A 14,193-nucleotide genomic window follows, 5' to 3' on the forward strand; every position below is an offset into this window, starting at 1 on the left:
ATAAAGTATGTTTCTCTGTGGTTCTAACGGAGTGGTTTTCACAGCGCGCTAAGACGCCAGGGGTTCCGTGTTCGAATCCCGGCCTGGCCAGGGTGTTCTTTGTGAGTCTTCTTCATTTTCATCATTCCTCCTCATCGTCGCCAATAGCCAAAAGTGACAGAAAAGCGACGCTAAATAACAAAAATCGAATCAAAAACTGTGGTTCTACTTTAATCCATTTTACCTTCCATCGTCTTGTTGGAAGGAGCTTTCAGACTGAAGCGACGCGCGTCGCTTGCACACGAATCTTCAGTATTGAATGCAACTTTTCGAACCGCAGCGGCACGCCAGCGAAATGTGTTGCTTGTTTCTTGCGTGTCGCTCGAACTAGGCTGTTTTCTCAATGGCGTTTCGCTTGTCGCATCGGTCTGAAAGCTCCGAAAAGGTTGCCAACTTTCGGTAAACTTTTTTCCTGGCCATACTTTTTTGGACCACAGCTTCTGCATGCAACGTATCTATTTCGGGGATTCACGAGCAACATGGCCGTTCTCTTACATCACTAAGACCACACTATACATTCATCCAGTCACTGCACAGTGTTGCCAACCTTCGGTCTATTCCCGACCATACTTTTCGACCACACCTCGTGCATGCAACAGATCTGTTTTGGGGATTCACCGTACATCCGTAGCCGTATATTCCGTCGCTGTTCAGTGTTGCCAACCTTCTATAAACTTTATTCCCGGTCATACCCTTTTTGACCACACCTCGTACATGCAATCTGAACTTACCTCAGGGTCTTCACCCCAAAGTTCATCTTCTTGCATCCCTCCGCAGGCACGTGGGACTTAAGGAACTGATTGAGATCTCCATGGTCCAGATACTCCATGATAAGACATAGCGGCTCCTCTTGGCTGCACATTCCCAGCACTCGGGCTATATTTGGGTCTTCCAGCGTCGCCAGTATACGCACCTCGCTGTGGAAATCCAACCTGAAAGAGATTTATGAGTATTAGCACATGCACACTGCACATTCAGGCTACAGCGATTTGATTCTATCTTTGGTTGGAAATTCTCAACATATCTTAAAGCGATTTCGGATAAATTATGGTAAATATAAGAGAGCGAAGACCTTTTTTGATATATTTCAGTCACTGTATACAAACTAAGAAATAAACTATGTATTTTTATTGGCCGCCATGTTGGTTTCGCACCATCTTTAACCTTAAACATATAACCTAATGCTCGTGGGGGTAGCTGGAAATTTTTGTAAGGGGAGCAGGCCATTGACACAACTTGAATAATAGAAATGATAATAATAATTATTATTATTATTAAAGTTATGATTACTATATAATAATAACTATTATACACCAATAAAAATAAATTAATTTTATTCTGAAATTTATTGTTATTATTATTATTACATAATTGGGAAGGCTTTTCTACTCGATGTTGTTAATACGTAACTTTCACACCCTACGTTGAGAAAAAAGCCATAAAATTATAGGGAAGATTTAGCCAAAGTTTATGTTAATTGACATCTCACATTTGAATTGTGAAAATTATAATAATTTATTCTTTGGGTTAAGTGGCAGGATATGAAAATGTATGAAGTCGTACTGGCCTGGGCATTGCATTTTACACTCAATTTTTTGATCTAATGCATTTTCTACTTTTAGTACCCTGTTGGAATACCACTTTCCAGATGCTCTATGTTTTTTTTGTAACTTTAAATGAACGATCCTTGGATGAACTCTCAGAATTCTTACCTGACCCTTGCATGAACTCTCAGAATCCTCACCTGACCCTTGCATGAACTCTCAGAATCCTCACCTGATCCTTGGATGAACTCTCAGAATCCTCACCTGATCCTTGGATGAACTCTCAGAATCCTCGCCTGATCCTTGCATGAACTCTCAGAATCCTCACCTGATCCTTGCATGAACTCTCAGAATCCTCACCTGATCCTTGCATGAACTCTCAGAATCCTCACCTGACCCTTGCATGAACTCTCAGAATCCTCACCTGACCCTTGCATGAACTCTCAGAATCCTCACCTGACCCTTGCATGAACTCTCAGAATCCTCACCTGACCCTTGCATGAACTCTCAGAATCCTCACCTGATCCTTGCATGAACTCTCAGAATCCTCACCTGATCCTTGCCTGAACTCTCAGAATCCTCACCGGAAAGTTTCGAATCCCCGTCGACGTAAATGCATGCTTACATTACAAAATAAATGTGCCCTGGTAAGTTTTTCTCACTCACGCTATCCTGTATAATTATAATGGAACAGAAAGGTAGGATATATTATTTGGGTATTTGGCCATTTTCAGAAAGAAAATTTGGCACATAAAAGGTACAGAGAGAGCAAGGAATTTATTTAAATAAATGATTAAAGAAGAAGTTGCACTTAGTCAAGTATCTTGATAGAAATGCAACTTCAACTTCTAGCTGTTTGAGTTTTTGTCCACTTAATACTCAGGCAGACTAATCGGAACTCCATCTACATTTTAAAGTGTGATACGAACCACTATCGGACTCCAACGGGTATCAAACGCAGAACAACGTTACCACTACTCTACCGAGAAAGCTCTCCTTACAATTGCCCATGCCAAACAAATGTAATAATATTATTTATTTGGCGGCCAAGGTTAAGCCACATTCTGGTTTACCACCCTAATATTTGTTGTTATCTCCAAAGGTGGCAGCACGTACACACATGGAGGTATGAAGGGCGTACACAGGTAATAAGAAATTATTAATGTAAAGAAGAACTAAGGCAAAGGGAAAGGAGAAGTATATGCAGAATTTCGCATAAACCCGTTTTTAAACATGTACTCGTAAAAATATCAATAACAATAGAACATTAATTACAATATTAACAATGTATTGGTAATATTTAGAAAATATATTGGACAGAAATAAAATAAGGAAGGTAAGAAAAACGTTACGTCAATACTCTTTATTAATCCTGTTTATTTATCTTCCTCTACATATTCGTTTCCATTTATTTCTACTAGAACGAATATATACTGGAAAAAGGGATCTGTTATTTTCTTCTCTAATTCTCTTTTCATACACAAATATTGGTAAAAGCAGATAAAATTAACAACATTTCAATAGACCATTACTTCTATCGGTTTCGTTATTTACGAAACTATAAATGCCAATTACTTCCTCACAAACAAGTAACCAATAAACAGGGGGGAGGTCAGGAGTATATAATTAGAGTATTGCTGTTAGGTAATAAATCAATCTTTTAGCTTGTTCAAATATCTTTTTCGCTTTTCGTATGTGAGTACTGGCGTTTTTACAATGCTTCCCTTTCTAGTTCAATCATAACGATGATCAGGTATGATAATATGAAGAGAGGACTAAAAGTGGTGAACGTTGTAAGTGCCAAAAGCGAAAGTGTTGGGAAATCGCATCGTTCAGCACATCAGTTCGTAAGAACGTGCACACTAGTGACATCTTTACACGCCCTTTGAACTACTTAGCTACAAGCCACATTTCACAGTTTAACGTGGAAAACGGTGTTTGAATTATTGTGGCACTTACAGCGTTTACCAATTTTAGTCCAAGAAATGCATGGAAAAATAAACACAATCTCCTGAACCGCGCTAACGGAAGTTAGCTAACGCTAACGCGCTGACGGAAGTTTCTCTGTGCGTGAATCAAAAAAGAACGTTTTGAAATTATCCTGGTGACATTCCATGACGAAAATTATAAACACTTGGCTGATTACTTTATGGTGAGACCAGCATGCAAAGCGCACGCAATTGAACAACTCAGAACCGGAATGGAATAAAACTACAAAGGGGTCAAGAATGAAAAATGTTGAGAAAGAAAATTATATTCAAGAAAAGAAGAGAACTAAAGATCACAAGGCGAAGTTTGGAACCAACTTGGAATTATTTCGACTGCCATCTTCTGTTGGTAAGGGCAATGTTCCTGAATTCCCGCAATCTATACGAGCAAAGGATTTTCCCTTCCTTGTAGGTTTTTACAACCCTTTGATCGAGATTTTATTGTGGCTATATATGCAAAACTTAGCATTCCTCGGTGATGAATCAGTTTTTACTGCTTTCTGGAAATTGATCTTTATTTTCTTCAGCGATTTTTAGCATATAGTAGCATTTTCTACTCATAAAATTCAGGTTTATGGATACGTCCATTAAGGAAATGATTTATGCTCAAATTTTCAATATCAATCACAAAATTTTCTTGCTCGAAGATTAGCTTAAATGTACATCAGTAAAAAAAAAAATGATTTGAAGATCATTCAACATTTTTTGTAGCCTACTCAGCATCGAAGGTTTTTTCACTAACAGTGGTTAACAAAATGACGTATGGAGGTCTGGAACGATGACTTCGTGAATAAAATCATTTTGTGCTGGGTTTCATTTATCTAGAGATGAATACTTCGACATCTCATTCTTATTTTCTATTTGTAGTTGTGGGAGTCTCATTTCGAGTTAAACACGATTTGTGTCATCCTCGGTCTTGTCTAGAACTCCGGTTACAGAAAGTCAAACCTTCCTATAGCTCTCGTCTGGTCTTACGGCGGGCGGCCAATCCAGCGCGATGAGAAAAACAGCAGCCTGTAGAACGAGGTGCACGCAGCACCTCCTCACGCAACGTCGTAACTCTCGGCGCCACCGCTGTTGTCTGGTTGGTCTGCTGCGTATTCCCCGCTCCCCACTTCCCTTCCCAGCATGAAGGCCGCCCGACGTAAGACCAGGCAAAAGCAATAGCAACAGATTGATTGAGTTGGTGTTTTTAAGTCCACTTTATGCACAGTAAGGCTAATCGGGACTGGACTTACAGTTTAAAGTGGGATCCGAACCACCATGTGCCTCTACCGGGACCTCTTGATTACAAGGCGACGATGCTACCACTGCGCCATCGGGTAGGCGCTCTATACCAACAGAGCTTGCTTTTTACAACAGAGCTTGCTTTTTACGCCTTCCTTTTGCTTAGATAAGCTAATCGACACTGGACCTACAGTTCGAAGACAACTCCGAAACATTGTGCAATGTGCGTCCACCGAGAACCGAACCAGGAACTGCTCCTTCACAAGACAATAGCGCTAGCCACTACACTACAAAGCGAAGAATTGCTAACTGAAAGTACAGTGTCGTATGTATTGTTTGTTAGTTTTTTTTTTCAAGTTCACCTTATGTTCATATCTCCTGACTGCCATGTAGGAAACGTGGGTTCGATTTCCAGGGTTCCCCCAGTCTCTAATAAAGCGGCCGGAGCCTGGTGCTGATCACCACCTCTACAAATGGCCGAGGTCGTGAATGTGTGGAAGCGTACCACTAAGACATGTTGCAATGTGCAGTTCATCTCTGTATTCCGCCTTAGACATGGTCGCAGTGGCGTGCCCAAAGGGGGAGGGGGAGGTTGGTGGGTGTCATAACGCCCGCTTTAACACAGTATTTCTAGAAAAAAGAACGTCAAATGTAAGAAAAACTAGCAAAATGTGGGATGACTACCAGAAAAAGTGTACGTAACCCCTCCCTTTGGAAAATACTGGCCATACTACTGGTCTCAGAGGCGAAGATATAGTACAAGCAATGCAAGCACTGCTTGCATAATTCGAATATCATTTAATGTACTTAATGTTCTAACCGTATTTAGTTTCCATCGCACTCGATTTCGCAAAAAAATGCGGCCGCAAACTCCCCCAGCAGCTCTGTAGCAAGCACCAGTCTCAATGCTTGCAGCCGTTCTGCGGGAAAATAAGGCCTCCGAAGGAGTCACATGGCGAAGCGTGAAATTCTGGTGGAACCCGTCCACAAAGCTTCTACAAAAAGCTGTGCTTTCCGAGCTTGCGTGATTCCCGAAAATAGCCGAGTTCAACCGAAAGCAGAAGGATTCATCTATGGGTACGTTGCCAGCAAAAACTAGTAACGAATATTTGTCTTCATGAACGCGTAAACAAGATCGCAAATATAATAATAATTGTTAGTCATAAAATAACTAAAAGAAGTTATTATCACTGTTCTAAATTCCATATATATCATATTATATTACAAATTATTTTAGATTTCGCGAAATGTAAAACGCTTAAAAAAAAGTTGACATTGGGAGTTGGGGCAGTGGAATTTCTGCACCCCCGTGAAGAGTTTTCTCAGGGAGGGAGGTAAGATTGGACGGACCTTGGTCCTGCACCCTGCTTCCTGGTCGGTCCAGCTCAAATTACGCCAGAAGTGTTGACCGCTACCAGTGTTTGCAACTGCCAAATTATTGACGCAGTAATTCAAGTGAGCTCTTTCACAAATTTTACAATCAATAAATTGACTGCTTTTGAATAAAAGTTGGGGTGAAAATAAAGCTATCTGAGAAAGAACTATCTACTGATATTTGTACATGGCATAGAAGTAAATCGTATACATTCTGCATATTATGAGCACAAGAATATGTTTTAATGATTGATTGATTGATTTATTTGTTGTTTTAAGTCCACTTTATGCACAGTAAGGCTAATCGGGACTGGACCTACAGTGTAAAATGGGATCTGAAACACTTGTGCCTCCACCGGGTATCGAACCCGGAACCCCTTGATTACAAGGCGACGACACTACCACTGCGCCATCGGGGAGGCCCGAATATGTTTTAAGTTCTATTATTATGACGCAAGTGGTGTTCCCAGGGTCTTTTTACGGTCCCCATTTTGTCATCTTTTCCTTCCTTTGACGTTTTTTCTTAGATATACTGGGCCAAAAGGGGGTTATGTCTACCATCCACCCCCCCTTCGCCCCGGGCACGCCATTGAATGACACTTTATTACTTAAATATTAATGTACATACTCGTTCTGCTGAAATGATTCTGATTCCTCCGCGTAATTTTTATCTCCAAACTGATATATCTTTCCTTTGTGACGGATAAAATTAAGGAAATAGGTTGGTATCACTTTCTGTTGTTTCAGAGATTTTCAAAGTGATCTTGTGTGGATGCTTGCATTTGCAGTTGTGGAAAGCGCGTGGGATAGTGTGAGTGTTTGTTGCTTCGTGTTTTGTGCTGTGAATTTATCGGAATGAACGCGTATTTAGGAACGGTTGATGTGAAGTGCGGGTGTATTATTGAGCCATTGAAAATTGCTTCGTTTAGCTCGAGAGAGATAAGTGTTAAAATGAAAATCGTGGAAGGGGGTCGACCAACACCGCATTTACCGGACTTGAAACAAGTTAGCCCAAGGGGCTTTGTGCGACATTTCCAAAGCAATTTATACCACAAGAAGAATGGAGTATGAATATCGTCACTAAGGGTGGCATCCAATGGACCAAGAGTTTGAAATTTATTGTGGTGAGTACATCGTCTATGCATGTGTTTCTTTGCTTTGAAATGAATTTTTTATTGTTTGTGTTTAACTTTTTATTTAGTGTTTTAGTTACTCCAATGCGGTTTTTAGGGTGCCCAAAAATACTAAATTACATCATGCAGCGTAAAATAAACAAATGATTCCCATTTTTTTTATCTAAATCGGTTTGGTCACCGTTTGACCATATTAAATAATAATGAACAAATGAAGGTACTAATAAGTAAGTAAGAAATTCCGTCTCCCTTTAGTCGTATGCGGAAAGTTCGCATATGCAAAACGTTTAATATCATATGAATAACGTTACCTGGATTTTTTTTAAAAAGTAAATGTGACGTTTGCGGATCATATGGTTTATTTTTAGTACAGTCACTTTATTACGATATTTTGACAAATCCAGCGACTGGGTAAATGAGGCTATAAACCTTGAATCTTTCCCCTCGGCATGTCGTTGTACTACATGTTTTGTTGTACTGAAACATTGCTTGCCTCCTTCGTAAGACTACGCTTCGCTACTGACTGGTCTTATGCTTATGATATTGTCTTGTAATTATGGAATTCCGGGTTCGACCATATTTATATAGTGCAGATCCTTCTTTAAAACCTTTTTTTTTTTTGTTGCTGTTTGATTTAAATAATGTTCTTTGGTTAAGGGAACGTGTCAAGATTTTTGCGCCCAATGTGGGGCCCGAAATCTAATGTTTTAAGTCCAGTTCCCTTTAGCCTAAACGAACAGAATGGACATGAAACAAACTTTGTTATTGGCTCACATTGCACCAGTAGGAAGAAGGCTTTACCGCATTCAATGCATACTCCGCAACCGTAAATGAACCTGGAGGCCGACTGGACTCTCCAGCAGATTTATCGTTCCAGGCTGGACACACGCAGGCCCACAGCCGCGGAGACAAGTTTCGTTAATTGGTTTTCCAGGAGAAGATATGGACGCAGCTCATTAGCACCTATTATTTTACCCGTTTCGGAAATTAAGTTTACCCAACACGTTCGTTCGGCGGGAGGAATAACGGATTCATCCGTTATCAGATCCTTGCTGCCGCGTTACAACGGCCATAACTCATCGTGTGAGGAGGGGAGTTGTCCTGCCGAAGAAAATCGTCGCGGAGCAAAATCATTTTTTTCCCCTTCCTCCTAGCGGCTCCGAGACAGTAATTCTTTCTCCGTAATATATATTTTTAATAAAGCCTCCCCCTCAAGGCTTCGGCCGTCCCAAGTCTAAGATTTACTCGTCTTCGAAAAGCGACCATCATTCTTCCTGCGTTGTCTCCCGTAAAGGGTCGTTAAACGAGCGTCTCCATTCGGAACCCGCGCACCTGAGCCCCCCATCCTCCTTTGTATTCTATTTTTCTTCTTCCCCTTCCTCCGGATCTTCCGGATCCGAAGTAGCGGATTTCGCGTCACCATTGTGAAACGGCGGTAATTATCAGCGAACTGAAATTTATGCGACAGGTAATACGTGAGCGTGCATATAATAAGTCCCTCCATTGCCTCCCGGGCGAAATCTTGGGAGCAGCCAGCGCCTCGCGAATCTATAAGCACTTGCTGCCATTGAGGAGATGGCTCATGCATACAGATTCCATAAGCGGGAAAGCTCTTCTCTCTCTTAAGAGGTTCGCCCTCTCTGCTCTGTAGCAAGAGGCATCTCTCAAAAAGCATTTTGTCGTTGTTCACCATTAAGTTACAGTACAACATGTACTTGTGGAATAATGAATATGCCAGTTTTACATTCAATTCATTACAATCGGGTACAAATGTGGACTAATGACAAAGATATGTTTTTGTATTGTGTATTTTACGACCACACGACAAATGAAAATTAGTCTAGGGAGTAAAATATAGAAGAAAAATTGATTAGAAACTGTGAATAAACCTAATTTCAAGAAGATGATGACGATTCTGCAGTTGGCAACCTGGATTCTTATAAGTTGGCAACCTGAATTCTTAAAAGTTGGCAACCTGAATTCTTAAAAGTTGGCAACCTGAATTCTTAAAAGTTGGCAACCTGAATTCTTAAAAGTTGGTAACCTGAATTCTTAAAAGTTGGCAACCTGAATTCTTAAAAGTTGGCAACCTGAATTCTTAAAAGTTGGTAACCTGAATTCTTAAAAGTTGGCAACCTGAATTCTTTGAAGTTTGCAACCTGCCTTTCGTGGGGATAGCAACGTGGCTTCCTTAAAGACGCCATGAACGAGAAAAGTGTGTGTCTAACCACTTATACCGGCGGTTTACGCGAGCCTAGCCTTTCCGCTTCTTCAATAGCCTAGGACCATGTGCTATAGAGAGATAGTTCAGGTCTGGTACTCAGCATACGCCGTTGGTAGTAACAATTGTTCTTGATTAGCATACAAAGTTAATCGGAGGTTACAGAAAACGAAACTCTCTCACAGTAGTGTTTGAAATGATAGGCACAATCGATAACGTTGCTAACGTGATTAAGAAATGAGCATTGGAATAGAGGAATCGGTACAATGACCACGCGCTACATGAAAATAGGTAGTTGCTATGCAATGACCGTGCAGCTAAATGAAGATCCAGATATTGGATCGGACCAGTGAAGATTTGTATGCAGAATTCAGGACTTTTATTACGAATTCGAGGTTCTGATATCTGACGTCATATATATTTCATCCTCATCGTAGCGATTAATGTACATGGATAGAACACTTAGATAAGAAAAACGGGGGAAAATGTCGCTAAACTGAGAACTAGACTGTTCTCGACACTTTCTTCCATCGTAATTGTATTTCCTTTCGATACTATGGCAGCAAAATTTTACTCTGACATATTCAGACATTGATTTAGAAAATAGCTCTGTAGTTGATATAATTTCTATTTTTTCTTGGAAATAATTCTGATACTGTCTATATATATAAAAATGGATTATAAACGCCTGGAGAGATTTCAACCAAACTTGGTACACATATCACTTACAATCTAAAAATAAATACTGTGGGGGTAAGACACCCCTGGGGGTGAGGTGGGAAGGGGATGACGTAAACAAAATTGAAAACGGCCGATATTAGTGTGGAATCAATAGTTTTCGGGGTCGCTAAGATGAATAGTGACACTCATAATGCCCTTCAACGCCAAGTTCATCACCTATCGGGATGGGGGTGAGAGGAGGTGAAAAATAAAATGTAAAAAATGACCTAGATTAGTGTCGAATCCATAGTTCTCGGAGTCTCTAAGCTAATTGGTGACATTCACGATGACCAAACTTGGTACACATATGACTTACAATCTGGACAGAAATACTGTGCGGGTAAGACGCCCCTGGCACGCCTAGGGGTGGGAGTGGGACATGTAAAAATAATCGAAAACGACCGATATTAGTGTGGAATCCATAGTTTTCGGGGTCGCTAAGATGAATAGTGACACTCCCAATGCGTTCAACTCCAAGACACCCCTGGCACCCCTAAGGGGTGGGATGGGAAGTGGGTGACATGTAAAACGTACGATATTAGTGGGGAATCCATAGTTTTCGGGGTCGCTGAAATGAATAGGGACACTCCCAATGCCGTTCAACTTCAATACATCCCTGGCTCCCCCTAGGGGTAGGGTGGGAAGGGGTGACATGTAAAAATAATCGAAAACGACCGATATTAGTGTGGAATCTATAGTTTTTGGGGTCGCTAAGATGAATAGTGACACTCCCAATGCCGTTCAACTTCAATACAGCCCTGGCTCCCCCTAGGGGTTGGATGGGAAGGGGTGATATGTAAAAATAATCGAAAACGACCGATATTAGTGTGGAATCCATAGTTTTCGGGGTCGCTAAGATGAATAGTGACACTCCGCCGTTCAACTCAAAGTTCATTTTTATGTATAAATCCCAGCAAAAATGTACGGTCGACCAGGACTCGAACCCGAGTCTCTGGCATACGGTGCCATTGTTCTATTAACTGAGGAACCGAGTCAGCTCTGGTTGAATTTTCGCTGCCGCTGTTTTACCTGTGTGGAACAACTGCCTCAGTCAGTGCTACGGCAACGGGATCTGTTCCATTTGAAACACTGATGACGTCAACGGTGGCTAGTTTCTCACCAGTAGATCTGTATTGTACCTTACGATTTGAAACCTCAGGAGATGCACCGAGTTCTAGTTCAGCCTGCAATTTTTTTTCTGAAATTTCTACATAGGACATCTCCTATGTAATGCAAGGTAAGGTAATCGCCACTACGTTCATGAAATGGGTAATGCTTTTGCTCAGAGTGGAATTTAGGACCATTGGCTTTGTAAAATGGCAACAGTAATTTGCCCAGTCAATTGTTGGAAATCCTACACTCTTCCCCGCTCACAGAACCTCACTTCATTCGCGAAAGAACGCGGTGCAACTACGTCAATATTTTCACCTAGTTCCCCACGAGAGTAACGAGGTGAGCATTTTAAAGATCACAGCACAGAGAAATTTGTTTCAGAAGCAAACCTGATTGGAGCAGAGGTCAGCAGAGAGTTCACGCGCAACCCTCACCATTACAGGTCCTTTGAAAACTCCAGCCTTTCCCCCGCAACCCTTATAGTGATCTCAATTCAACCCTCCCTCTTTCCTCGGCAGGGAAAAAGCCACCCCTACCCTTTCAGCATCTCTGGCTACTCGTGTTGGAGGCAAAAACCGGGAGCCAGAGAGCAACTGCCTTGATTTCTCGTTTCAGATAAGGCTCCCCCGTTAAATGACTGCCCCCGATTTTATCGCGGAAATTAAAGTTAACACACACTGGCTGCCTTGACACCGCCTCTGGAGCTGCGACATATGTTCTCGGAGTTCCCTTTCTACAGCCACTCTCAGCATATCTCCTTGTGACACACACACATGCAGGCAGGGCAAAAGAGAAACGTTACACATCCCCCCCACCTCCACTTCTCCAGCCACTCCAGTTTTTTTATTACATTTTTGCAGCTAATTTTAAACTCCCACACGATTATGTATGAAACAGTGTTCCAGGAATGCCTACTGGAAACAAATGAGCAACGACGGATCCAGGGTTGGTTTATTCGGCTATTTTTCAATGCGTGCGTCGCAGACAGATGCGAAATGAGGACTGGTTGAGATTTTTCACTGGAACGCATTCTGTGCGTGCTTCTATTAATGTGTACACTAACGATATTAAATGGTTCCACGTTGAGTGTTTCGTTCTTTGAATTGCGTGGCGTGCAGCGAAGGGGGGCGGTTACGACCCCAATAAATCTACTTAAGCAATTTTTGGTTACCACATTTATCTCATGTTACTACAATTTGAAATAATAATCCTCTATTATGGAAACAATTTCTTTGTTAAATTCCACATACCTTTTTAAAACACGGGCATACCTAAAAATAAATCACGTAGACCAGTCGTCATGGTGTGTATGCATATAGTTTATTAATCAAAATAGTCAAGCCAATAAATTATTACTTGCATACTTATTTCTTACAAGGGTACGAGATACAATGAAATTAATAGCAAACTTTGGAGCCATGATTTCTTTTAATGGCGCATAAACTGCTCACTCAGTCAGCTCACTTACATATGCGACATCTATAGTTGGTCTGTGACAGAAATACATTAGTGTTGAGATTAAGATGCAGATTCATTTTACGTGATTATGTAGTAATGTGAGAAATTGATACTGCTGTGAATGAATTCAAACGACAGGGTAGAACTGAATAACTCCAAGCACGAGATAGAGATCGGTTGAAATGATCCTAAAATTCTGCATGTTCATCTGAGGAATACAAGATTATTCTTCAAGTAAAACCGATGAACGAGGGAGAATTCACCAAGTTCGCCCAAAGAATAAGTGGGAATTTGGCGAATTCATCCCAGGAACAGAGGAGAAGTTTCCAAAGATCAGGAGAAGATTCTGGGAGTTCATTTAAACATCAGGGGAGAATTATGAGATTTCATTTAAAGATCAGGGGAGAATTCTAAGATTTCATCCAATGATCAGGGGAGAATTTTTAGAGTTCATCCAAGGATCACAAGAGGATTATGAGAGTTCGTCCAAGGATAAGGGGAGGATTCTGAGAGTTCGTCCAAGGATAAGGGGAGGATTCTGAGAGTTCGTCCAAGGATAAGGGGAGGATTCTGAGAGTTCATCCAAGGATATGGGGAGGATTCTGAGAGTTCATCCAATGATCAGGGGAGAATTTTTAGAGTTCATCCAAGGATCAGCGGAGGATTCTGAGAGTTCATCCAAGGATCAGCGGAGGATTCTGAAAGTTCATCCAAGGATCAGGAGAGAATTATGCGAGTTCATCCAAGGATCACGAGAGGATTCTGAGAGTTCGTCCAAGGTCTATGGGGAGGATTCTGAGAGTTCATCCAATTATCAGGGGAGAATTTTTAGAGTTCATCCAAGAATCAGGAGAGAATTTTGAGTGTTCATCCAAGGATCAGGAGAGAATTTTGAGAGTTCATCCAAGGATCAGGAGAGAATTATGCGAGTTCATCCAAGAATCACGGGAGGATTCTGAGAGTTCGTCCAAGGATAAGGGGAAAATTCTGAGAGTTCATCCAAGGATCAGGGGAGGATTCTGAGAGTTCATCAAAGAAACAGAGGAGCATTTTGCAAAATAATGAAAGTGATACGAAGAACAAGTACTTACTTTTCTTTTTCAGATGCGTTGTGAAGCAAGAACTTGGCAACCACCAGTCTCTTCCCCAAGGAGGCAGCCGCTCCATATTCAGGTACTCCGTCTGCTTCTGCTACGTATACCTAGGAGAGAACAGGAGGTCATTGCCAATTCAATGGGAAATACAGCACAATAAATTAATCATACATCATTGTAGTGATACCATTTAAACTTTACGATGCAAATACACAACTTCCAAATGATGTTTTACGCTAGTTGACTGTATGAGATTTTCCTACATACCAATACTGAGCAAAA

At 41.1% G+C, this 14,193-nt stretch overlaps 1 protein-coding gene across 1 annotated transcript in view; it reads right to left on the minus strand.

Annotated features, from left to right (window-relative positions):
* The window catches only part of LOC145977762 (discoidin domain-containing receptor 2-like), a 407,841-nt gene that overhangs the window by 8,380 nt on the left and 385,268 nt on the right, over positions 1-14,193 (minus strand). The window contains exons 13-14 of the mRNA XM_083110031.1: positions 13,909-14,018; positions 771-971 (exon numbers count right to left, since the gene is read on the minus strand). Coding sequence (XP_082966157.1) covers positions 771-971; positions 13,909-14,018 — 311 coding nt within the window. The remainder of the gene's footprint in view (positions 1-770; positions 972-13,908; positions 14,019-14,193) is intronic.

This window comes from Lepisma saccharinum, chromosome 23 (genome assembly GCF_977018435.1).
Source record: "Lepisma saccharinum chromosome 23, izLepSacc3.1, whole genome shotgun sequence".
In the NCBI taxonomy this organism is placed as follows: domain Eukaryota; kingdom Metazoa; phylum Arthropoda; class Insecta; order Zygentoma; family Lepismatidae; genus Lepisma; species Lepisma saccharinum.